The sequence below is a fragment of the Chiloscyllium punctatum genome, chromosome 25 (genome assembly GCF_047496795.1).
Source record: "Chiloscyllium punctatum isolate Juve2018m chromosome 25, sChiPun1.3, whole genome shotgun sequence".
NCBI classification, from domain to species: domain Eukaryota; kingdom Metazoa; phylum Chordata; class Chondrichthyes; order Orectolobiformes; family Hemiscylliidae; genus Chiloscyllium; species Chiloscyllium punctatum.
In genome coordinates this window covers 27177485-27203569 of record NC_092763.1, presented here as the reverse complement: position 1 = coordinate 27203569, position 26085 = coordinate 27177485, and the positions used below count along the sequence as shown (strand labels likewise).

The window sequence follows — 26085 nt, the reverse complement described above, 5'->3', positions numbered from 1 at the left end:
GTCGATGTTACTTCTCCTCGGATGCTGCCTGAACTGCTGTGCTTTTCCATCACCACTAATCCAGAAAATTATTTCAGTATCTGACAATATTAAAAGAAAGCAGTGGTGACTCTCCCTCTTTATGGGCATTTAAGCGAGCATTGGATATGCTTATGGAGGATAGTGGGCTAGTGTAGGTTAGGTGGGCTTGGATCGGCGCAACATCGAGGGCCAAAGGGCCTGTACTGCGCTGTATTTTTCTATGTTCTATGTTCTAAATCACTGAGGAGGTAATTGGTCATGTTTCTTTCAAAACTCTCTAGATCTGGAAAGGTTGTAGCTAATTGGAAAATCACAAATGAAATACCTTTATTCAATAACGGAGAAGGAAAGAAAGTAGTAGACCTTAGGCCAGTTAATCTGACATCTCTCACTAGGACTCATTATTAAGGAAATGGCAGCAGGACATTTAGAAAACTGGATTGCAATCAGGCAGAGTCAACATGGTTTTGTGAAAGGAAAACCATGCTTGACAAATGTATTTCAGTTCTAACAAACAGGATGGATAAATGGGAACTAGTAGCTGTTGTATATTTGGATTTTGGAAATGTACTAAGTAACATGTCATATAAAATGTAACTACACATTTAAGATCTCATGATTTGGGTATATAAGGATTGGCTAATGAACAGGGAGTCTTTTTCAATTTGGCAAACTGAAACTAGTGAAGATCAGTGCTAGGACTTTAGCTCTGTATGATTTATGTTATTAATTTAGATGAAGATGTTAAATATATTGCAGCCAGTTGGCTGTTGTTACCAGGAAAGATAGGAAAAGAACTTCTTACGAGCTTAAAATGAGATTGCAAAGGGACAAGATAAATGACTTAGCAAAAAAAAAAACAGATGGAGTACAATGTGATAAAATATTAGGTTACAGGAAGAATTGAAAAGTTAACTTTAGATTATTTTACAGTGTGGAAACAGGCCCTTCAGCCCAACAAGTCCACACCGACCCGCCAACCACTCATACCCCTACATTTACCCCTTACCTAACACTACGGACAATTTAGCATGGCCAATTCACCTGACCTGCACATCTTTGGTCTGTGGGAGGAAACCGGAGCAAACCCACGCAGACACAGGGAGATTCTGCAAACTCCACACAGTCAGTCGCCTGAGGTGGGAATTGAACCCGGGTCTCTGGCGCTGTGAGGCAGCAGTGCTAACCACTGTGCCACCATGCCGCCCACAAATGTGACTTAAATAGAGAGAGTGCATAATGCAGTGGTACAGAGGAGTGTATGTCTTTGTACATGTGTCCATGCCACTTTTAGGAAAGGATTAGATTCAATTACACTCTTGCTTGACTATCTGTGTGGAGTTTGCATGCTCTCCCTATGTCTGCATGGTTTTCCACCAAATGCTCCAGTTCAAAGATGCACCAGTTAGGTGGATTGGTCAAGCTAAGTTGCTCCTAGTGTCAGGGGTGTGTTAGTTAGTAATGTGAAATGCAGGGTTACAGGGATAGAGTAAGGGGATGCATCGGTGGGGGTGGGGGGGGGGTGCTCTTTGGAAGGTTGGTGTGGACTTGCTGGGCAGAATGGCCTGTTTCCACTCGATAAGGATTCTATGATATGATTCTATGTAACTCTTAGGGCTAAAGGGATCGAAGAGTATGGGGAGAAAGCAGGAACATGGCACTGAGTTGGATGATCAGCCATGATCATATTGAATGATGAAGTAGGCTCGAAGGGCTGAATGGGCTACTCCTGCTCCTATTTTCTGTACTTGCATTTTTACATGAACATTGAAAGTTAACATGCAGATTGGATGTTGGCATTGCTTGCAAAAGGGTCGAGCATAAAAATCTTGAAATTTTGCCACAATTGTACAGGGCTTTGGTGAGGCACATCTGGAATGCCGTGCACAATGTTGGTCTCCTTACTTAAGGGCAAGATATAATTGCATTGGAAGCAGTTCAGAGAATGTTTGCCTGTCTGATTCCTGGAATGAATGAAGAAAATTGTACATGTTGGGAAACGTACTGTTAGGAAAACATATTTGTAATTCAAAACTATGTGAAAAAACTGGAACATTTTTAATTGAACATTTTCCAAATTGGAATTGGTTCACAGTATGTCTTCTTGGAAATGAATCCAACAATTTAATGTGTGAGTTAGTTTGCCTACTGTTCATAGGAAGTGAACAGACTTAGGAGAAGGAAAAGTAAAGTTTTGAGGGAGATAAGATGTGGGATTTATGGCCATTAATTGCTAGAAAACCTGGACCTTCATGTTGCTTGAAGAGAATTTCTAAGCTAGATGGGTTTTTACAATTGATCATAGTTATATGGTCACCATTAGACCAGATTGTTTATATGAATCCAGACTTCATCAATTGCCATGACAAGATGGAAATCCATATCCTTTGAAAATTACCCTGAGGTTTTAGATTAATTGTCCAATGACATCACTACACTGCTGCCACTTCCCCAAGTTGTGCACAAGAGAAATATTATCTTTCAGACAACACAACAAATTGATAAGGGGACTCAGGAAATCAGGTGATGTCTGTGGGGAGAGCCAGTCTTATCACTGTGTTTACAGATAAATTTAATATTTATAGAAAACACTGCAACTTTCCTATTACAATTCCCGCATTTCTGTCTAGGTGTTGTACATGATCAGCTTTTTCTCTCCCTGCAGTCTATTATTGACATTTTCCTTATTTATCCAAGACTGACAATGTCCGGCTGATAGTGTAGCTTTTACATCACTGTTACCTCTCACTGAGGTAGTGTTCTGGAAAGCGAGTCCTGCTATTGTTGAAGTTATCACATAAATTAATAATTTTTATAAAGTTCACAAAGGTTCCCCAATTTAGCTGACTTTCAGACCCAGGTTGACAGGAAGCAGAGGAGAAAGTATGGACTGCAGATGCTGGAGATCAGAGTCGAGAGTGTGGTGCTGGAAAAGCACAGCAGGCCAGGCAGTATCTGAGGAGCGGGAGAATCAACGTTTCGGACATAAACCCTTCATCAAGAATGATTCTCCTGCCTTGGATACTGCCAGACCTGCTGGGCTTTTCCAGCACCACACTCTCGACTCTGATAAAAAGCAGAGTTCAGGTTTCCGCACTGAACACGGATTATTGAAAGTTGAACGTTCCAATTGAAAGCAATTAGAAGAGCAAAAAGAGGGCATGAGAAAAAGACTTGTGAACAGGATTAGGGACAATCTTAAGATATTTTATAAATAGATTAAAGAGTTAAAGGTTAACCACGGACCGAGTGAGGCCTATTGGGGACCAAGGGGGCAACCTGTGTTGAAGCTGCAGGACATTGAAAAGGTTTTGAATGAATGCTTCTCTTCAGTTTTCAGTCTGGAAAAGGAGAACAATTGTATGAAATTCAGCGAGACGGACTGTGAGAAACTTGCACAGTTTGGAAATGGGGAGGTATTAGAGGTGTTGCCGTGCTTAAAAACAGACAATTCCTCTGGCCTAGATGAATTGCATCCCAGGCTGCTGTGGGAGGTGAGGCAACAAATTGCAGAGGCCCCGACACAAATTTGTAGTCCCTTTCTGGCCACGGGGAAAACACCAGTGAACTGGAGGATGGCTAATTTGGTTCCCTTTTAAGAAGAATGGTCAAGACAAGCCAGGAGACCAGTGAGTCTCATGTCAATGTTAGGAAAACAATTGGAGAAATTTCTGAAGGAGCAAATTAATATTCATTTGGAAAGGCATGGGTTAATTAAGGATAGTAAGCATGGTTTTGTCAGAGGGAGGTCAAGGAATTGGGAGAAACTTGATGAGATGTATCAGAAACTGGCTTGTAACTGGACAAAAAGGATAGTGGTGTAAGACTGTTTGAGTGACTGGAGGTTGGTGTCCAGCAGTGTACAAAGATCAGTGATGGGATCCATATTGTTTGTTATGTACATAAATGATGTAGATGAAAATGTTGGGGGAATATTAAGCAAATTTGCAGATGACACCAAGGTTAGTAGAGTGGTTAAGAACAAGGAAGGTGTTCGTAGGTTAAAGGATGATATAGATGGGTTGATCGGATGGGCAGACGAGTGGTAGATGGTATTTAACCCTGATAAGTATGAGGTGATGTCCTTTAGAAGAAAAAACAAGATGAGGGAGTATTTAATGTATGGCAGGCCACTGGGTAGCTTAGAGGAACAAAGGGGTCTTGGAATAGTTACTCACAGATCACTGAAATCAGCAGAGCATGTGAACAGGATAGTTAAGAAGGCTCTGGACACTGGCTTTTATGAGTCATGGCATAGAGCATAACAGCAGGAAGGTAACATTAGAGTTCCACAGAGTTGGTCAGGCCACAGCGAATGTACTGCCAGCTGTTCTGGCTGCCTCACTAGAGGAAGGGAACTGATAGCACTGCAGGAGGTACAGAGAAAGTTCACCAAAATGTTGCCTATGTTGGAGAATTTGAGCTACAAGCAGATACTAGATAGGGCTTGGATTGTTTTCTGCAGAGCAGAGAAAACTGGGGGGGGCACATAATTGAGCAATATAAGATTATGAGGGGTTATGGACAGGGTGAAAAGAGAGCAACTGTTCCCCTTGGTTGAGAGGCCGATTGTGTAAGGGCATAGTTTTAGGGTAAGGGGCTGGAGATTCAAAGCAGATTAGGCAAAACATTTTCACTTAATAGGTGGTAGGAATCTGGAATGAGAAGATAGTATATTCCAGAAACCTTGCAACCTTCAAAACATATTTGGATACGCACTTCAAATATAACATTTAAGGATGTGGGTCAAGTGCAGGAAAATGGGATCAGTGCACCTTTAGTATAAGTTACATCGGTGTAGACCCGATGGATTAAAGGGCTTTTTTACACTGTATGAATCTATTATTTATTACAAATTATTAGACTCTAGCTACAGGTAATATCTTGGCATGGAATACTGCTAATTTAAATGGGCTAGCACGTTGGTTTTGTCGACTTTCTCCAGATGCTTCCATTAGTTGGTAGGAGTCACAAGGTGGCTGGCTCAGTTATAAAAGGTCTCTGACTTACTAACTAAAGGTTACAGATTACAGCAACTGCTGCATGAAAGATAAACTGGTTTGCCTTTGGTTTAATGTTAGTTTTGACTGCAGAGAACAGAGAGACCGCTCCTGAGCTGAAATTTTCATTATCTTTGTAACCTGTTCTCAGTATGGCTGTTCTGTTACACAATAACCAATTCCACAGTCTTTGGCAAGCAGAAAAGGTCTTCAGCATGCATAACGAGTCACTAGTCCATACACCAATCAACTTCTTATTGCCAGCAAAATCTATATCTGTACACCTCCTCGGCTCCAAACTGTCTGCAACTCAAACTCCAATTACTGCTTTTTCAGACAGTTATTTACATGATGCTTTGTATGGATATAAGGTTACTTGCTTTCAGAACTGCAGCCATTCTTTCAAAATAGCTCTTCCTTATTTCAGTCTACAGTTTTTAATAACACAAAATAAAAAGAAACAATCCTAAAAACTTGCACAACCTGAGCTTGTATCCTTGGAATTTAGAAGATGAAGAAAAAACTTGATTAAATCATTTGACATCCTGAAGGATATTAATAAGGTGGGTGGGGAAAGGATGTTTTCATTTATTGGAAAATTTAGAACTGGGGCCACTGTTTAAAATCAGAGGTCTCCCATTTAAAACATAGATGAGGCAATATCTTGATAGCATGAAACAATCCTTCAATAATTTTAACACAGGAGTAGATTGTTGATAAGGGGATGAAAGGTTATCAAAGTGTGGCAGGAATGTGGATTTCAGATTATAATCCAAATAGCAACGATGTTATTCCATGACAAAATAAACTGAAGGGGCTGAATGGCCTATCACTGTCTTGGTTCAAGTGTTTGCTTGTTAATACCTTCATCACAATTACAATCAAACCTTCCAAAACTTCACGTAGCTAGAAGCCTTTACCTCCTCCTGAGAACCACAGTCTGATCATTCTCAATACAGGGACAGTCTGAGCCTACACTCCCGAACGTAGCAACAGTTCCAATCTCCCTCCCCCACACAGCTACAGTCCCAATCTCCCTCCCCCACACAGCTACAGTCCCAATCCCCCTCTCCCAAACAGCTACAGTTCCAATCTCCCTGCCCCACACAGTTGCAAACCAATCTCCCACCCCCACACAGTTACAGTCCCAATCTCCCTGTCCCACACAGCTACAGTCCCAATCTCCCTCTCCCACAGCTACAGTCCCAATCTCCCTCCCCAACGCAGTTACAGTCCCAATCTCCCTGTCCCACACAGCTACAGTCACAATCTCCCTCTCCAACACAGCTACAGGCCCAATCTCCCTCTCCCACAGGAGCTACCATCTCAATCTCCTTCTCCAATACCATTACAGTCCCAATCTCCCACTCCCACACAGTTACAGTCCCAATCTCCCTCTCCCACACATCTACAGTCCCAATCTCCCTCCCCCACACAGCTACAGTCCCAATCTCCCTCTCCTACACGGTTACAGTCCCAATCTCCCTCTCCCACACATCTACAGTCCCAATCTCCCTCTCCCACACATCTACAGTCCCAATCTCCCTCCCCCACACATCTACAGTCCCAATCTCCCTCCCCCACACAGCTACAGTCCCAATCTCCCTCCCCCACACAGCTACAGTCCCAATCTCCCTCGCCCAAACAGCTACAGTTCCAATCTCCCACCCCCACACAGTTACAAACCAATCTCCCACCCCCACACAGTTACAGTCCCAATCTCCCTGTCCCACACAGCTACAGTCCCAATCTCCCTCTCCCACAGCTACAGTCCCAATCTCCCTCCCCAACACAGTTACAGTCCCAATCTCCCTGTCCCACACAGCTACAGTCCCAATCTCCTTCCCCCACACAGCTACAGTCCCAATCTCCCTCCCCCACACAGCTACTGTCCCAATCTCCTTCTGCCACACAGGTACAGTTCCAATCTCCCTTTCCCACACAGCTACAGTCCCAATCTCCCTAGCCCACACAGCTACAGTCCCAATCTCCCTAGCCCACACAGCTACAGTCCCAATCTCCCTCGCCCACACTATTACAGTCTCAACCTCCCTCTCCCACAGTTACAGTCCCAATCTCCCTCTCCCACACAGTTACAGTCCCAATCTCCCTCCCACACACAGCTACAGTCCCAATCACCCTCTCCCACACAGCTACAGTCCCAATCTCCCTCCCCCACACAGTTACAGTCCCAATCTCCCTCCCCCACACAGTTACAGTCCCAATCTCCCTCCCCCACACAGTTACAGTCCCAATCTTCCTCTCCCACACAGTTACTTTTGCAATGTTCCTCCCCCACACAGTTACAGTCCCAATCTCCCTCTCCAACACAGCTACAGTCCCAATCTCCCACTCCCACACAGCTACTGTCCCAATCTCCCTCGCCCACACAGCTACAGTCCCAATCTCCCTCTCCCACACAGTTGCAATTCCAATCTCCCTCCCACACATAGCTACAGTCCCAATCTCCCTCCCCCACACAGTTACAATCCTAATCTCCCTCTCCCACACAATTACAATCCCAACCTCCCTCTCCCACAGCTACAGTCCCAATCTCCCTCCCCCACACAGTTACAGTCCCAATCTCCCTCTCCCACACAGTTGCAATTCCAATCTCCCTCCCACACATAGCTACAGTCCCAATCTCCCTCCCCCACACAGTTACAGTCCCAATCTCCCTCTCCCACACAGTTGCAATTCCAATCTCCCTCCCACACATAGCTACAATCCCAATCTCCCTCTCCCACACAGTTACAGTCCCAATCTCCCTCCCACACACAGCTACAGTCCCAATCACCCTCTCCCACACAGCTACAGTCCCAATCTCCCTCCCCCACACAGTTACAGTCCCAATCTCCCTCCCCCACACAGTTACAGTCCCAATCTTCCTCTCCCACACAGTTACTTTTGCAATGTTCCTCCCCCACACAGTTACAGTCCCAATCTCCCTCTCCAACACAGCTACAGTCCCAATCTCCCACTCCCACACAGCTACTGTCCCAATCTCCCTCGCCCACACAGCTACAGTCCCAATCTCCCTCTCCCACACAGTTGCAATTCCAATCTCCCTCCCACACATAGCTACAATCCCAATCTCCCTCCCCCACACAGTTACAATCCTAATCTCCCTCTCCCACACAATTACAATCCCAACCTCCCTCTCCCACAGCTACAGTCCCAATCTCCCTCCCCCACACAGTTACAGTCCCAATCTCCCTCTCCCACACAGTTGCAATTCCAATCTCCCTCCCACACATAGCTACAGTCCCAATCTCCCTCCCCCACACAGTTACAGTCCCAATCTCCCTCTCCCACACAGTTGCAATTCCAATCTCCCTCCCACACATAGCTACAATCCCAATCTCCCTCTCCCACACAGCTACAGTCCCAATCTCCCTCTCTCACACAATTACCGTCCCAACCTCCCGCTCCCAGAGCTACAGTCCCAATCTTCCTCTCCCACACAGTTACAGTCCCAATCTTCCTCTCCCACACAGTTACATTCGCAATCTCCTTCCCCCACACAGTTACAGGCCCAATCTCCCTCTCCCACAGGAGCTACCGTCCCAATCTCCTTATCCAATACCGCTACAGTCCCAATCTCCCACTCCCACACAGCTACTGTCCCACTCTCCCTCTGCCACACAGGTACATTTCCAATCTCCCACCCCCACACAGTTACAGTCCCAATTTCCCTCCCCCACACAGTTATAGTCCCAATCTCCCTCTCCCACACAGTTGCAATCCCAATCTCCCTACCACACACAGCTACAGTCCCAATCACCCTCCCCCACACAGCTACAGTCCCAATCTCCCTCCCCCACACAGCTACAGTCCCAATCTCCCTCCCCCACACAGCTACAGTCCCAATCTCCCTCCCCCACACAGCTACAGTCCCAATCTCCCTCCCCCACACAGCTACAGTCCCAATCTCCCTCCCCCACACAAGTACAGACCCAATCTTCCTCTCCCACACAGTTACAGACCCAATCTCCCTCTTACACACAGTTACAATCCCAATCTCCCTCTCCCACACAGCTACAGTCCCAATCTCACTCTCCCATACAGCTACATGTCCCAATCTCCGTCCCCTCACACAGCTACCGTCCCAATCTCCCTCTGCCACAGCTACAATCCCAATCTCCCACCCCCACACAGTTACAGTCCCAATCTCCCTCTCCCACACAGCTACAGTCCCAATCTCCCTCTCCAACACAGCTACAGTCCCAATCTCCCTCTCCCACAGTTACAGTCCTAATCTCCCTCGCCCACACAGCTGTAGTTCCAATCTCCCTTCCCCACACAGCTACTGTCCCAGTCTCCTCTCCCACACAACTACGTTCCCAATCTCCCTCTCCCACACAGCCATAGTCCCAATCTCTCTCTCCCACACTGCTGCAGTCCCAATCTCCCTCTCCCATACAGCTACAGGCCCAATCTCCCTCTCCTACACAGCTACTGTCCCAATCTCCCTCTCCCACACAGCTACAGTCCCAGTCTCCCTTCCCCGCACAGCTACAGTCCCAGTCTCCCTTCCCCGCACAGCTACAGTCCCAATCTCCCTCTCCCATACAATTACAATCCCAATCTCCCTCTCCCACACAGCTGCAGGCCTAATCTCCCTCTCCCACATAGCTACAGACCCAATCTCACTCTCCCATACCTGGGAGGCAACATGCTATTTGGGAGTCTCATTTTTGACCACAGACCCACCTATCTATGCCCCTTACAATTGAATCCTCTGTGACCATAGCCCTTACACTCTTTTTCCTGCCCTTCTGTACCGCAAAGCCAGCCATGGTACCATGAACCTGGCTACTGCTGCCTTCCCCTGGTGAGCCATCTCCCCCAACAGTATCCAAAACGGTCTACCTGTTTGGGAGGGAGATGACCGCAGGGTGTACCTTCACTGCCTTCCTGTACTTTCTCTGCCTTTTGGTCACCCATTCCCTTTCTCCCTCAGCAATCCTAATCTGCGGTGTGACCAATTCGTTAAATGTGCTATCCATGATCCCTTCAGCATCGTGTATGCTCCAAAGTGAGTCCATCCGCAGCTCCAGAGCTGTCATGCAGTCTAACAAGAGCTGCAACTGGACACACTTCCTGCAGGTGAAGGAGTCAGGGACATCAGCCGTGTCCCTGAACTCCCACATTGAACAAGAGGAGCATAACACGGCTCTGGGATCTCCTGCCATTTTTAATCTTAAGCTTTATCTAAGTTGAGACTAAAGTTACGAAAAACGAAAGAGAAGTTTTTTTTAACCAATCACACGAGAAAATATAAAAAAGAACAGGAAGTCCTTCCCTTAACAACACACCACAGAGTCCTTTTCTCTTCAGTTAGAGGAGGAGGATGGGTGGGAGACACTACACAGGTAGTGTCTCGTGTTCCACCACTGTCCCAATATATCAGCTTTTTAAATGGTTTTCTTACCTTCCCAGCAGTTCCCTGGTTCTCTCGCTGCAATAAAAATGGAGGCCTCCGACTCCCGAGGTCAGCTTTTGAAATGGTTTGCTTACTTTCCCGGAAGTCCCCGGTCCTTATTCTCCTCGCCTTTGCTGCAATTAAAATGAGAAGGTACTTATACTTTTGTTTAACAACCCCTGAAGCTCGTATGATGACAGGCATAGACCCTGTAGTACAGGGACAGCCACAGACAGTGTTGTGACCCAGGAGCAAGAAATACTGTGCTGCACAGGTGGGGCTTGTGAGATTGGAGGAGAAAGTGAGGACTTCAGATGCTGGACATCTGAGTTATAAAGTGTGGTGCTGGAAAAATCAGACAGCATTCGATAAGCAGGAGAGTCGATGTTTTGGGCATCAGCCCTTCATCAGGAAGGTTGGAGGAGAGAATGGATGAGTATATGAGGTTTGGGGGATGATAGTGTTAGGAGTGTTGCAAGATCATGCACAGCAATTGGGAGCGGTGTTATACCAGTCATTGTGGGGGTTGAGTTTTAATAATTGAGAGGGTCTTACAAAATGATTATGATGGATATCAGTGGTGGGGATTTGTGGGTGATTTGGGGAAATTGAACAAGCCCTTCCTGGCCCTCAGACAGTGCTGTAAAACCACTTCCCTTGTAGAAACCTGTCCTACTCACTTTCTTTTACTTGCTGTGTATTCCATGTGCAGGAAATATTGCCAACAGTGGTTAAGATAAATCACCTCTAAATTAGTGGGAGGTGACCTTCTTAAAAGGTTTTAATGTACAACCTACGAAATGGTTGACCTAACCTTTCACAGACTCTGCTGACATAAGAAACAGGCTGATCTGAGACGGATTCGGTTTCTATTTCAGATTTAAACTTTTTACCTTTCCCACCCAACCATAATCCACCAGTTTTTGAGATGTTGGAACAATAACCCTGAATTTGCTATACACTTAACGACAAGGATAACTGTTCTTTTCTTTAGTTATGGATAAAATACACAGCATTTTTCAGGAAATGGCAATGGATGTTGAAGCTCAAGTGTTCACAGGTTACATTGTTCCATTGTTAGTTCCACTTTCAATCTGGGATTCTCAATATTTGTCCATTAGTAGCAGGACAGTCGCTCAGTGGTTGGTGCTGCTGCCTCACAGCACTAGGGACCCGGGTTCGATTCCAGCCTCAGGCAACTGTCTGTGTGGAGTTTGTACATTCTCCCTGCGTCTGTGTGGGCTTCCTCCGGGTGCTCCGGTTTCCTCCCACAGTCCAAAGATGTGCACGTTAGTTGAATTGGCCATGCTAAATTATCCATAGTGTCTAGGAGGAATGTTAGGTTGGGTGGATTAGTCAGGGGTAAATATAGTGTAGGGGGAATGGGTCTGCATGGTTTACTCTTCAGAGGGTCAGTGTGGACTTGTTGGGCTGAAGGGCCTGTTTCCACACTGTAGGGATTCTATAATTACCCATTAAGCTCATCACAGACAGTGAAGTTACATCATTATGTTTAAATATCTTTTTAATAATGGAGTTAAGTACTAATTACTGACAGTCAACCTCTTCGGCACTGAACACAGACTACTACCAATGTGGAGCCTCATTCCTTCAGATTTTCTTTTCGAAGCCTGGTTCTTACACTGTTCCAGTGCTTGGTGCCCTCTTTCCCTTATTGTACTGTTACCAGTTCATACTTCCAGTATTTAATGGGCAAACCTTTTGTTTGAGCTGAAGGGTTTTTGAGCATGTTAAACCAATGGCAGATACAGTGAAATGCCCTGATCCTGATCTTGTTTATCTTACTATAGGTGCTGTCACTTCAAACCTACTCGCCAGGATGAATTGCAAACTATCTCCCTCCCCCTCAGATTCTCACTCTGATTCTCAGTTACACTTATAAAGTGACTACTGACCATTGTCTTGAACGTAGAGTCCAAAGAGATTGTCACAAGTCTGAGATTGGTGATTTTACAAATGAGGTCTTGTGTATGAAAAAAATACTGTCTTATGTTGCAGGAGTACACCATCGATATCTTCTTCGCACAAACATGGTATGACAGAAGGCTGCGTTTTAACAGCACACTGAAAGTCCTGACATTGAACAGTAACATGGTGGGGCGCATCTGGATCCCAGACACCATATTCCGAAACTCAAAGCGGGCTGATTCTCATTGGATCACCACACCCAATCAACTGCTGAGAATTTGGAATGATGGCAAGATCCTCTATACTCTGAGGTAAGGTTGTTGACCTGGACATCACATCATATCACTACCCACTGCTCCAGCCCCACCTCAGACAGACTGCCTACCTCAAAAAGCCTTCCTCCCTTCCTTCTTCTCACAAACAGCCATCCTTCCCCCCGCCCCACCACCTCCCCCCCCCCCCCCACCACAAACCCCTCTCCTCAGACAGCCCTTTGTCTTTGCCATATGCCTGCTTCCAACCTCAGCTATGGCCTATTGCAGTTCATTGTTTTCCCAAAAAGAAGACATCAACACATTTACACTCCAACTCCAGCAAGTTTCCATGTATATTTTTGGCTCAAGTTGCCAAAACATGGGCTTCTCTCTCATTACAGAGAGACCAAAGATGGTGGCTTAACCTGAGAATCATTGCATCCCAGTGAGAAATGAGGTTGAGAAGGAGGGTCCTCATAATAACTTCAGCTGGTTTAGGAATCAAATCTGCACTGTTGGCATCATTCTACATTGCAGATCAGCTAAGTGAAAACAAGGACTGCAGATGCTGGAAACCAGGGTCTAGATTAGAGTGGTGCTGGAAAAGCACAGCAGGTCAGGCAGCATCTGAGGAGCAGGAAAATCTTGCACCTCGAATGCTGCCTGATCTGCTGTGCTTTTCCAGCACCACTCTAATCCAGATTGCAGATCAGCTGTCCAGCCAACTGATTTAACCATAGGGGAAGTGACACCCTGGTGGTATCATTGCTGTACCTTTAATCCGGAGACCCAGGGAATGTTCTGGGATCCCAGGTTCAAATCCTGTCATGGCAGATGGTGGAATTTGAATTCAATAAAAGATTGGGACTAAGTGTCTAATGATGAACATGAATCGATTGTCCGGAAAAACACATCTGATTCACCAGTATACTTCGGAAATGAAACTCCATTCTTATCTGCTCTGGATTACATGTGGCTCCAGACCCACAGTAATGTAATTGACTCTTATCTGCCTTCTGGACAATTGGGGAAGGGTAATAAATGTAGACCTAGCCAGTTATGCCCTCATCCCATTAATGAATATTAAAAAAGTGATGGCACTGTCTATATGTGTATTTATAAAGCTATGAGCTTGAAGGAGTACACTATCATTCTAATCCCACTACTCCATGGGTTACAACAAATAAAAATAAAAATACTATTTCCTAGTTACTGAGCCAAATAAATGCCTTATCCAGATCAAGTTTTAAATTAAATAAATCTATGAACCAAGTTTCTCGAAAAAGCACATTATGAAAACAAGCTGTGATCTCACCGGTATCCTGTATGACTGCAGCATAACCTCCCACTTTTTAATTAAATTCCACTTGGGAAAAATGATAACATTTGATTAGTTTAATTACTTGCTGTGCCTGCATGTTAACACTCTGTAATTTATGCACTAGATCACCCAGATCTCTCTGCATTTTAGAGTTCTCATCATTTAGATAATATTCCTTTTGTTTATTCCTCCTGCCACAATGAGCATTTTGACATTTTCCTCATTATACTCCATTTGACAGATCATTACCCATTCACTTAACCTGTCTATAACTTTTTTTTTGTAGCCTCCTCATGTCTGATTCACAATTAATTTTCCTACCCCGCATGTGTCATCATTAAATTTGGAAGCTAAATCATCCATCCTTTCATGTACCATATATACTCGATTAAAAGTTGATCTCATGTAAATGTCGAACCCTATTTTTGGCCAAATAAATCTGAAATTTTCCATATATCTCAAGTAAAACTTGACTGTAGTTCTTCACAGATAACAGATAAGCATTTGTGAGTCAAGGTATTATCTTGCACATAAATGTTAAGATGAGGAAATGAATTTTCATTTTCATGCCATTAAGTGTTTTTCGATGTACTATTCACACCAACATTAGGCTACGAATTTCTTAAGTTTGTTATCAGACGGGCAATATAATTAATACAATTAGTGTAATGAAAAGTTAATCATACCATAATTTCCCATATGAGATAGGCATATATGCATTTACATCACTATAACTACCTGCAGCTGTTGATTTCTGATGGTTACCATGATCGATGAGACTGCATGAGAGTCTGCTAACTGATTTTATCAGCAATCAAAGCTTAAAATGTTAGTTTCAAAAAAACTAAAACAACAGTAGATGTGATAAAACAGAGAGAATTGGAAGAATTTGGCAAGAAAGTTTTAGATGCATCAGGTCAGAGTCAGGTGACGCCCTCCCTTTGTGTACAGCTCAGCTAAGCTCAATTCCCCTATTGCACTTGTGGAATTACAGTAATTTGTTGTGTTTCTTTTCTTTCTTTGTTTATAGATCAATTGGGCTTCTGCTAATGATATGGTATTTTGTGCTGTAGCATGAATTTCAGCCTCTCAAAAGTAGTATCCATGTAATAGTTGACCTCATAAATTTAACCTTAAAAAACAGTGTAAAGAAATTTGACTTTTACACAATTGTATATGGTAAGTCACTTACATAAATTATACACAATTGCGATTCCAGCACTGATCTCTGAGCCACACCATTCCTTATATATTGTTAATCTTTTAAAAAAAAACTTATGTCCATTCTCTAATTCCTGTGAACCAGCCAATGTTGCATCCATAGTAATATTCTATCACCTGCATGACCTTTTATCATCTGCAGTAAATTTTGATATGGCACCTTACACAATACTGAAACAGTTTCAAACTTATTAGACAGCTACAAAAACTGAGGTTCCAGCCCTCTGGATTGACAACTACACTGTCCTTTCCCTGCACACACCAAATTAGGTGATCCAACTCTAAGCAATATTACTGTGAGGTGGTAAAAAGAATTAAGGTAACTTTCCCATCCATAAAGGTTGCCGAGTCTGCATATTGGTCTCTAGCTCAAACTCTGAATTGAATCTGATCCATTTTCAATCCTTGCCACATGCATGTTCATTCTGGGTGAAACTCTTATCCACAGAAGAAAATGAGGACTGCAGATGCTGGAGATCAGAGTCAAGAGTGTGGTGCTAGAAAAGCACAGCAAGATCAGGCAGCATACATTGAGCAGGAGAATTGATGTTTCGGGCATAAGGTCTTCATCAGGAAACTTTTACCCATCAACTTCCACATGCTGTAACTGTGACACATCATCTGTTCAGCCATTCTTAATGTGATCTAAGAGTTGCTTAATTATTTCATTCAATGTTGTATTTAGGCATTTTTGTATATACTTTATTAACCTTTCCACCAGTTGCTGTGTTATTTTGAGTTTTAGGAATAGAGTAGACCTTAGTCACTTCCAGATACTTGCTAAATAACTAGCTTCTTCATCTATAACAATTTAAGAATAAATTTTGAAAGGTTAAAAAGTTTATGAAAAGTCAAAACACCAGAACATCTGTTTCTCCTCTTCCCCTTATCTAATTTAATCGCTTGACTGTGACATAATTGCACTTAAGTCACACTGAATGGCAGAGCAGGCTTGAGAGGCCAAATGGCCTACTCTTGCTCCTATTTTTCTATTTAAGTGCTAAATCGCACACAGTTGGCTAATTTGATCTACTCCTAATATAAAAAAGCTGTATGACTCTCTTAATGTGGATCTATTTATTCTTAAATAAGCTGCTCTTTCACTGGAACTCTAGTTAAAATCCTGCTTAAGATTGGCAACTACAGAATGTAATCTGCAGATTTCAATTTAATGTTAACTGCAAATTAAACTAGGCTTGTATCAAGTTAGACTTATTCAATAACTGGATGTGGTCAGGCCTGTCTCCGAAAAGAGGTTGACATTCTTAGTCATGAAAGAAAGGCCTGAGAATTTACTTCAGATTTCTGCCATTATGACATTGAAATTAATAAGGAATGCAGCAGAAACCTCCTCCGTGTGATTGGGAAATTACAATTTCTGTTCAACAGAAGGAAGCAAGAAGAACATTTAAGGCAAGAAATTATTTCAGCATTCTTTCTCTAATTAATTTTTCCTGATATCAATATTAATATAAAATTGTTCAAGGTCTGAAACATCTGTGGGTCCATTTATCATTGTGCATCAGATCTGACTGAGTATCACACAGTCCCAACTTCAACATGAATCATATAAGTCAATAACAAAATAGACAATGAAAAATTTGTTCAAAGAATTAAGGTTTAAGAAACATCTTAAGTAGGAGAGAAAGGTAGAGAGGTATAGAGAGGGGAATCCAGAGCTCAGGCCATAGACAACTTAAGGCCACCAATGGAGTAGTTAAAAGCAGAGATGAATGCAGATTATATTGGAGGGCTTTAGCGATTGAGGAGATGACAGAACAGAGGGATTTAAATAGAAGAACAGGGCAGCATGTGGCTCAGTGTTTAGCCCTGCTGCCTGTCAGTGCCAGGGACCCAGGTTTGACTCCAGCCTTGGGTAACTGTCTATGTAGAGTTTGCACATTAAGTCATTGAATCCCCTACAGTGCGGAAGCAGGCCATTCAGCTCATCAAGTCCACACTGACTCTCTCATCAAGCATCCAATCCCCCTACTCTATCCCTGTAACCCTGTATTTCCCATGGCTAACTCACCTAGCCTGCACACTATGGGGCAACTTAGCATGGCCAATCCACCTAACCTGTACATCTTTAGACAGTGGGAGGAAACTGGAGTATCTGAAGGAAACCAACGCAGACATGGGGTGACCATGCAAACTCTACACAGTCACCAGGAATTGAACCCAGGTCCCTGGCACTGACCACTGAGCAACCATACAGCCCCAGATTTGTCTGGGTTTCCTCCAGGTGCTCCAGTTTCCTCCAAAGATATGCAGGTTAAGTGGATTGGCCATGCTAAATTGCATAGTGATATGCAGGCATGTTGGTTAACAATGGCTAAATGTGGAGTAACGGGGATAGGGTAGGATGCACTTTGGAGGGAGTGTGCAGACTTAATGGGCCAAATGGTCTTTAACAATACTGTAGGGATTCTATTGAAGTACTTAAAGTGAAGCAATTTTGTAGCAAAGAGTTAATGGGAGAATAGGACTTCTTCTTTCACCAGATGTGGGCATCACTGGCTAGGCCAATATTTACTGCTCAGTCTTAATTACCCAGAGGCCAATAAGAATCAAGTACATTGCTGTGGATGTAGAGTCACATGTAGATTGGACCAGGTAAGGATGGAAGATTCCTTTCCTGAATGACAGTGAATCAGATGGATTCTCTGACAACCAACCATGATGTCATGAGACTCTCGATTCCTGATATTTTTTTTAAAATTCACATTCTGCCATGGAAGGATTCGAACCCAAGTCCCTAAGAATATTACCTCGGTCTCTGGATTAATACAGTGGTGATTATACCATGAGGTGAAGTTGAACTTGGGCAGCAGAATTTTGGTTTAACCAAAGGTTATGAAACTGTGGGCAGCTGACCTGCAGGATACCGCAATGCTCTAACATGGAGGTAATAAAGGTATTGACGATGGTTTCAGCAGCCAAAGACTGAGACAGGGCAGAGATTGGAAAGGTTGCAGAAGTAGAAAAATAAGGCTTTGGGTAATGGTGAGAATGTGAAACAAGCCCATGATTGAGAGAGGAACAGTGGCTAAGGAAGGAAATCAAAGAGAACGACTTCAATCTTCCCAATCTTTACTTGAAGAAAATGCTTTCTAGAAGTTGTAGTATGCTTGATGGAGATGAGTTTGTTTTCCATTTTACAGGCTCACAATCGAGGCAGAATGCCAGCTGTATCTGCAGAACTTTCCCATGGATGAGCAGTCCTGTCCTCTCACCTTCTCCAGTTGTAAGTCTGTGATGCAACACATTCAAGCCTCATTCTCAGTCCTAGCACCTGGCCTCTAGTCATTAACTGTTGACTTTTCTATCTCTGCTATGAGTGAAACATTGACTTTTTGATTAGTTCTTGAATTAAAGTCAGAATGCTGGTTGGATTCTGCTCAGTTGCCATTACTCTCTAATCTGCAGAATCATGACTTGGGTTTTTTGCCCCTGTAGCCAAGTCATCAGTCAATGCCACCCTCCCTGTACAGGACAGGTGCAAGCTACTTCTGGTTGGGGTGATATGGGCTCAACTGTGTACCTTCTGGATATCAGTCTGTGTTCAGAAGCTTGGATTTCTGAACACCAAAACTGCCTGGATTTGAAATCAAACCCACAACCTCCCTCCTCAGAGGTGAGAGCATTATGTCTGAGCCAGTGTTGCAGTCATAGAACATAGAAACGTACAGCACAGAACAGGCCCTTTGGCCCACAATGTTGTGCCAAGGTTTAATCCTAATGTAAAACATAATAACTTAACCTACACACCCCTCAACTCACTGCTATCCATGTGCCTGTCCAACAGTCGCTTGAATGTCCCTAATGACTCTGCTTTCACCACCACTGCTGGCAACGCATTCCATGCATTCATAACTCTCTGCGTAAAGAATCTACCTTTGACGTCTCCTCTATACCTTTCCCCTAATATCTTAAAACTATGACCCCTCGTACCCGTCAATCCTGCCCTGGGGAAGAGTCTCTGGCTATTGACTCTTCCATTCCTCTCATTATCTTGTATACCTCGATCAGGTCTCCTCTCTTCCTCCTTCTCAAAAGAGAGAAAAATCCGAGTTTTTTTAATCTTTCTTCATAAGGCAAGCTCTCCAGGCAGCATCCTGGTAAACCTTCTTTGCATCCGCTCCAAAGCTTTTGTATCTTTCCCATAATAGGGCGACCACAACTGGACACAATTTTCCAAGTGTGGTCTCACAAGGGGCTTGTAGAGCTGTAGCAAAAACTCGCGACTCTTAAACTCGATCTTCCTGTTAATGAAAGCCAAGACACCATATGCTTAATTAACCCTATGCACTTGGGTGGCGACTTTGAGGGATCGATGTACTTGCACACCCAGATCCCTCTGTCCCTCCATTCTGCCAAGAATCCTGTCTTTAATCCTACATTCAGCATTAGAGTTTGACGTTCCAAAATGCATCACTTCGCATTTATCCAGGTTGAACTCCATCTGCCATTTCTCAGCCCAGCTCTGCATCCTGTCTATGTTGCGCTGCAGCCTGCAGTAGCCCACGATACTATCGACAACTCCTCCAACCTTTGTGTCATCTGCACATTAATTAATCCACCCCTCAACCTCCTCATCCAAGTCATTTATTAAAAACTACAAAGAGCAGAGGCCCAAGTACAGAGCCCTGCAGGACCCCACTCAACACTGTCCTCCAGGCAGAATACTTTCCATCTACAACCACTCTCTGGCTTCTGTCAGCCAGCCAATTCTGAATCCAGATCGCCAAATCTCCCTGTATCTCATATTTCATGAGTGGGAGTTAACATTAATGAGACAGTTACTGTATAATTCATACTTGTCGGTCAGGACCATTAGCTGTACTCGCTATGATGAGTTTCAGAGGCCCTCATCCAGAGGTAAGACAGCCTCATTTCACTAACTGAGGCACAATAATCAGGGCTGCTCCCATCTTTGAAAACTACACTGGATTCTTTTGGGTTGGAGAGACATAATCAGCCATCCTCACCAGCTGGGGAGTGACTAATTCCAGGTCCTGTGAGCACGTTTAAAGGATACTGAGGCACTTGGATCGGCAGAACAAGGTTGGAGATTGTTGTTGGGGTGAACTCAGCTTGAAATGATTGAGAGTTGACAATGCAAGTTATGTCCAACAGTCAAAACAAAGGGAAATTGTTCTGGGTGCTCAGACAGGTGGGTGATTCATATCTCGGCCATTTCACTTCCCACTCTTCCTGCACCACAACACCTCCCAAGATCAATTGCACCTTTATTAACTCAGCTTAATTTGAGGCTCAGATAGATGTAGAGAAAACTATAAGATACAGGAGCAGAATTAGGCCATTCAGGCCATTCAACCTTGTCTGATATATTTCTAAACTCCATTTTTCCCACCTTCTCCCTACAATCCTTGATCCTTTACTAATCAAGAACCTATCTACCTCAGTCTTGAATGCAGTCAATGACTTTGCCTCCACAGTTTTCTGCGCAATGGGTTCCACAGATTCACAACCCTCTGGCAAAAGACGATTTATAAGGAGGAATTATATAACACTCTGACAAATCCTGACACAGATGGATGAATAAAATTGCAGGTGCAATCACATGTGAATGATTCCCATTGATAGTTTATCTTATTGAGATTCAGAACCATTCCAAAATACCTTTCAGATTGCAAATGAATTTGAGGCACAGTGAAGCTGATGCAGCTCGATTAACAGAGAAAGACGGAGGGAATGACTTGTATTTCTAAAGTTGCTATCGCAGCAGACGACTAAATTGGACACTGTAAACCCCGCAACCAGCAACAAAATGAAGGCCAGTAATCGAGGGATAATTATTGGTCAGGGAACAGAGCAGAACTTTTTGAATAGCGCTATACGATCATCAACACAGTTTAGTGTTTCACTTGAAAGACATCTCCTTTGACAGTGCTACACTCCCTCACAACGGCACTGTTGTGTCAAGTTGTGTCAAAGTTTGTGCTCAATCCCTGGAGTGGGCTTCATTTGTGTAGCTGCCTCTCAGAGAGGCGAAAGTGTATTGGTTGAAACACAGCCAACACTGAAATGGGGTTTGACCATTGCAGTTTCTCATTCAGACCAAGAGTGCCACCGCTGGATCAACTTTGAGCCAGGATAATGTCAATATTTTCAATAACCATTCTTAAAAACTGTCTGAGCAGAACTACCATCTGTGATGCATTCATAGTGGAATAGCCACTGTCTGGGTTCAAGAATCATTACAGCAGTCTGTTCATTGAAACAGAGATTGTTATCAGGAACCAAGCATGGGAACCACACACACAGGCCCCAGGCCCCATCCTGTCACTGCGGTGCCTGCAAATGTAACTTTTGGTCAAGCACTCTCCTAATTGGTTGCCTCCTTGTTTGCTGTGCACTAATGGATAAAGAGAACTTCCTCCAGTCAGAGGTTCATTGAGGGGATACTCAGCATGCCTGGCCAAACAGCTTCTGCACTAGGTTAGGTGCCCAGTGCCAGATAGAAACACCCAGGCATTCACAAAAGCCTCTCTATTCGGTAGTGATAAAAGTGACAAGCATGGTGAGGGTTATCATGGTGTAAAATAGTGCTCACCCCCCCCCACAAGAAGACTGCCCAAAACCTGCCCTCCCCAGTGCTACCATAATTCGATTGCCTAGTGGCCAGTCTCCCAACAAGAAGCCACATTTGCAGTACTGTTGGGGTCCTGATAAAACAGTGGAGAGGGAATATTGCAGTGCAGTAATGGTCCTGATTTGGCACCTATCGACCTATATGGAGCACATTGGCATGTTGCCCCCAGAGTTATGGTCCAGAGAAGTAGAGGCTGCTTCCACCATTCGTCCATGGAATTTTGTTTCTGGCTAGACCAACAATTATTGCCCATCCCGACTTCTCAGGGATCACCCAGTTGTTGTGCATCTGGAGCTCCATATAGGTCAGGCTGGGTAAGAATGCAGGTTTCCTTCACTAAAGAGGATTAAAAAACACAATGGGTTTTTGTCAGCAATTGTCAATGGTCACCACTGGGCTCGCTTTTCATTCCAGATCTTTATTGAATTCAGATGTTACCATGGGATTCAAAACCCACGTCTCCAATGAATGAAAATTAAAACAAATTACTGTGCATGCCAGAAATGTGAAGTAAAGTAGAAAGTGCCAGAGAAACTCAGCAGGATCAGACAGCATCTGTGGAGAGAGAAATAGAGTTAACATTTTGAATTGAGTTCTGAAGAAATGTCTTTTTGGATTGAAACATTAACTCTGTCACTCTCTGGTGTTATTGCCCAGAATGGGAGGCTGGATTACTAATACAGTGACATTACCAGCTATTCCACTATCTCCTGGTGTTCCAGTGTTGATGAACTTTGTCAGAGCCCCTTTCCACAGATGGTACCACACTTTGCTGTTTTTGTTTCGGATTTCTGACATCCAGTCTTTTGTTTTTGTCTGACTCGAGCAAGTTCCAGTATGGCTGCTGCAAAGTGTCGAGTTGTTCCCCAGCGGGAGGGCAGTGAATCGACAACAAGAGCTGTCCTGAGATTGGAAGGTTACAGAACAAAAGGACAATATTTTCAAAATCACTTTGAACCAAATTATAAATCACAGCGCCGCATCCAATCCAATTAGGACAGCTGGTTAATGACCCAGGAGCTGAAACCAAATCAGCACATAATGTCACAGTGCCAGTTCCGTTTGATCATTCACTGGTTCCTTTCGTTGGCCGTGTGTAATCAAAATACTACAAAGTAAATTGATCTATTTATTAAATCAGTCATCATTTGAATAGGGACAGCCTGAGAGAAAAAAAATTACAACAATAGGAACAGACTATCTCGGCATTATGCAGCAATCAAATACAGATAGAAACAATGAAAACTTCTCTCCCAGGCACTGGCCAACACATGAACCTCTCATCACATGTGGCTAATTGGCAATCCTAATGTGGCTAATTGTCTTTTCAATCATTCAGTAGGTGATAGGGTTCTTGTGAGGCAGTGCTGGTGCCCATACCTCTAGGGCTGGAGGCCTGGGTTCAAGTCGCACCTGCCCAAAAGTGTGCCATCACATCACTGAACATGTTGATAAGAAAGTTCCTTCAGTAAAGTACTAAATAAATGGGATGAGTATGTTAGGGTCTGAAGGGAGTGGTGGGCAGGAGAGAATATGGAACTGGGCAAGTTGGCACTCATGTTAATACGATTGGTTGGAGACCAATTTTAACATCATCATCCTGACCACCAACAATTTTACTTCTGGGCAAAAGATAGGAGTCTGCATTTCACCCAAACCAGCGATTTCACCAACTGACCCTGTTCATGAGCTTGCTGCATGTCAGGTTGTCAGCCCATTTGGACATTTGAAGTGGGCACACAGGTTATAAGATAGATCAGTGACACAGTCAGCAGCCAGTCACAGGATAGACGATAGATCAGTAACAGTCAGCAGCCAGTCACAGGTTAGACGATAGATCAGTGACATGATCAGCAACTAGTCACGGGTAGTCAATCAGGCCCATAAAACCCATAACTGAAAGATGCCATCCAGTGACTAGATGTACAGTAAGCGGTCAGTGTTACATAGTGCATTCTAGTGAGTGTTGAAAGTGCAGCAGAGTGCAGGGAAGGCAGCAACTGGTCATGGCATTAAGGTGGTCGAAGATAGAGACAAGTCGCAATAAGGACCAATGTCCTCAAGAACAGATTGAAAATCCAAGACATGAGAAGGTTAGAGGTGAGAAACAAAGGAAAGGGAGCCAATGAAAGAGAGTCCCTCATCATCAAAGAAGGAATTATGAGGTCACTGGGTGATGTGGGCAGAGTAGAAAGCGTTTTACTCTGTCTCGAACCCTTTGTGTACCAGCTGTGAGAGTATTTGATAGAGACGGTGTAGATTGTGCTTTACTCTCTATCAAACCCTCTGCTGCACCTGCCCTGGGAGTGTTTGATAGGGACAGTATGGAGGGAGCTTTACTTTCAGTTTGACTGAGTAGAAGAAGCTTTGCTCTGTATCCAAATCCCTGCTGTCCCTGTCCTGAGAGGATTTGATAGGGACAGTGCAGAGGAATTCTCACTCTATATCTAACCCTTTCCTTTTCCTGGGATGTTTGATGGAGAAGGAGTTTTACTCTGCATCTGAACCCTGCTGTAACTGGCCCCAACATGGAGGAACCTTCGATTCTAATTGAGAAGCGTAGAGGAAACTACTTCTCATTTAAAAGAGTAGACGGAGCTATCCTCTGTATCTGACCTCTTTCTTTGGGCTATGGTTACAGAGCTGATCTACATATTTCTGGGCAGTTGGTAAGGTATGCATTGCGACTCACTGCTGGGTTTTGCCTATAGATGGATATCCAAAAGATGAAATAACCTACAGATGGAGACAGTACTCGATTGAAGTCGCACACCAACGATCCTGGAGACTCTACCAGTTTGATTTTGTTCGTCTGCGGAATACAACAGAAGTCCTCAAAACTACTGCAGGTGAGGATCTTTTGAATGCTGAAGTGAGTGTTTCTGATTTCTCTCAGTTCAGCTCCAAGTTGGGAATGGGCCCACTGAACATAACTCACTGAGGTGGTCGCAGGGATAAATCTCCGGGTATGAGACACTATATTACCATCACTCCAGAGTATGGCATAACTGGTGCAACAAGTCTGAGGCACTTTAAAGAACCAGGGCTAGTGTTAGCTGAGATCACTGTAGTTCAGCCTAGACAAACATGGTATGGACTCAGCAACTTGGAGATACCATGGTGAAATTTGGACATGATATTAAATGAGGGGTATTACTAATTGTGTTAAAGTTTGTGCCAAAATGCAGGGAAATTAAAATATGCCATTGTAAAGGATCAAATACAAAGGAAACTCAATAACGTGAAATGTGAGGTATCCATTGTGGAGGAGGGATTTTAAAAAAACTCTTCTTTTGAGGGAGAGACTAAGTGGGACACAGGAGCACAGATATCTGGGAGATATTAGTCACTCATGATAGCAACACCAAGCAGGAAGCACACAAAGGCCGGAACATTATGAACTTGCAAATTCTCCTGCTGGAAGAAACCAAAGAAGTTTGTTGCCATAACATTGCATTCTTACAGAGACAGCCAGTAGGAAAATCACCACCAGATTCATTGGCTGATTGTGAATTGTGGAATTGGGGGGATTCCTGAGTGACAGGTCCAATCAGAGATCCCAAAAGCTGGAAGGATGACAACTCACTTGAGGAAGAGGCTGCACACATATCCCCATCCTCAATGATGGAGGAGCCCAGCATATCAGTGTAAAAGATCAGGCTGAAGCACTTAAAGCAATCTTCAGCCAGACGTGCCGAGTGGATGATCTATCTCGGCCTCCTCCAGTGGTCCCCAGCATCACAGATACCAGTCTTCGGCCAATTTGATTCACTCCATATGCATCACGAAATGGTTAGAGACTGTATGGGCCATGACCACATTCTCATTGTAGCGCTGAAGACTTGTGCTCCAGAACTTGCCACTCCCCTAGCCATGCTGTTCGAGTGCAGTTACAGCACAGGCAACTACCTGACAATGTGGAAAATTGCCCAAGCATTCCTGATGAAGAGCTTTTGCTCAAAACGTTGACTCTCCTGCTCTTCGGACATTGCCTGACTGGCTGTGCTTTTCCAGCACCACACTTTCTGACACGTATGTACTGTACATAAAAAGCAGAACAAGTCCAACCTGGCCAATGACTACCCCAGCGGTCTCATCTCGATCATCAGTAAGGTGTCATCAACAGTGCCATCAAACAGTACCTGCTCAGCAATGACCTGCTCACTGATAACCAGTTAGGGCCACTCAGTTCCTGACCTCATTGCAGCCTTGGTTCAAATGTGGTTAAAAGAGCCGAATTCCAGAGGCGAAGTGAGGTGAGAGGAACAGCCCTTGAAAGAGAGGCCGTGTTCAAC

At 44.0% G+C, this 26085-nt stretch overlaps 1 protein-coding gene across 2 annotated transcripts in view; it reads left to right on the top strand.

Moving 5' to 3' along the window:
* LOC140495784 (gamma-aminobutyric acid receptor subunit gamma-4-like) overlaps window positions 1-26085 on the top strand; it is a 219869-nt gene that overhangs the window by 158245 nt on the left and 35539 nt on the right. For both annotated transcript variants that reach the window (XM_072594887.1, XM_072594886.1), the window contains exons 4-6: window positions 12466-12686; window positions 18336-18418; window positions 24502-24639. In XM_072594887.1, the coding sequence (XP_072450988.1) occupies window positions 12466-12686; window positions 18336-18418; window positions 24502-24639 (442 nt within the window). The remainder of the gene's footprint in view (window positions 1-12465; window positions 12687-18335; window positions 18419-24501; window positions 24640-26085) is intronic.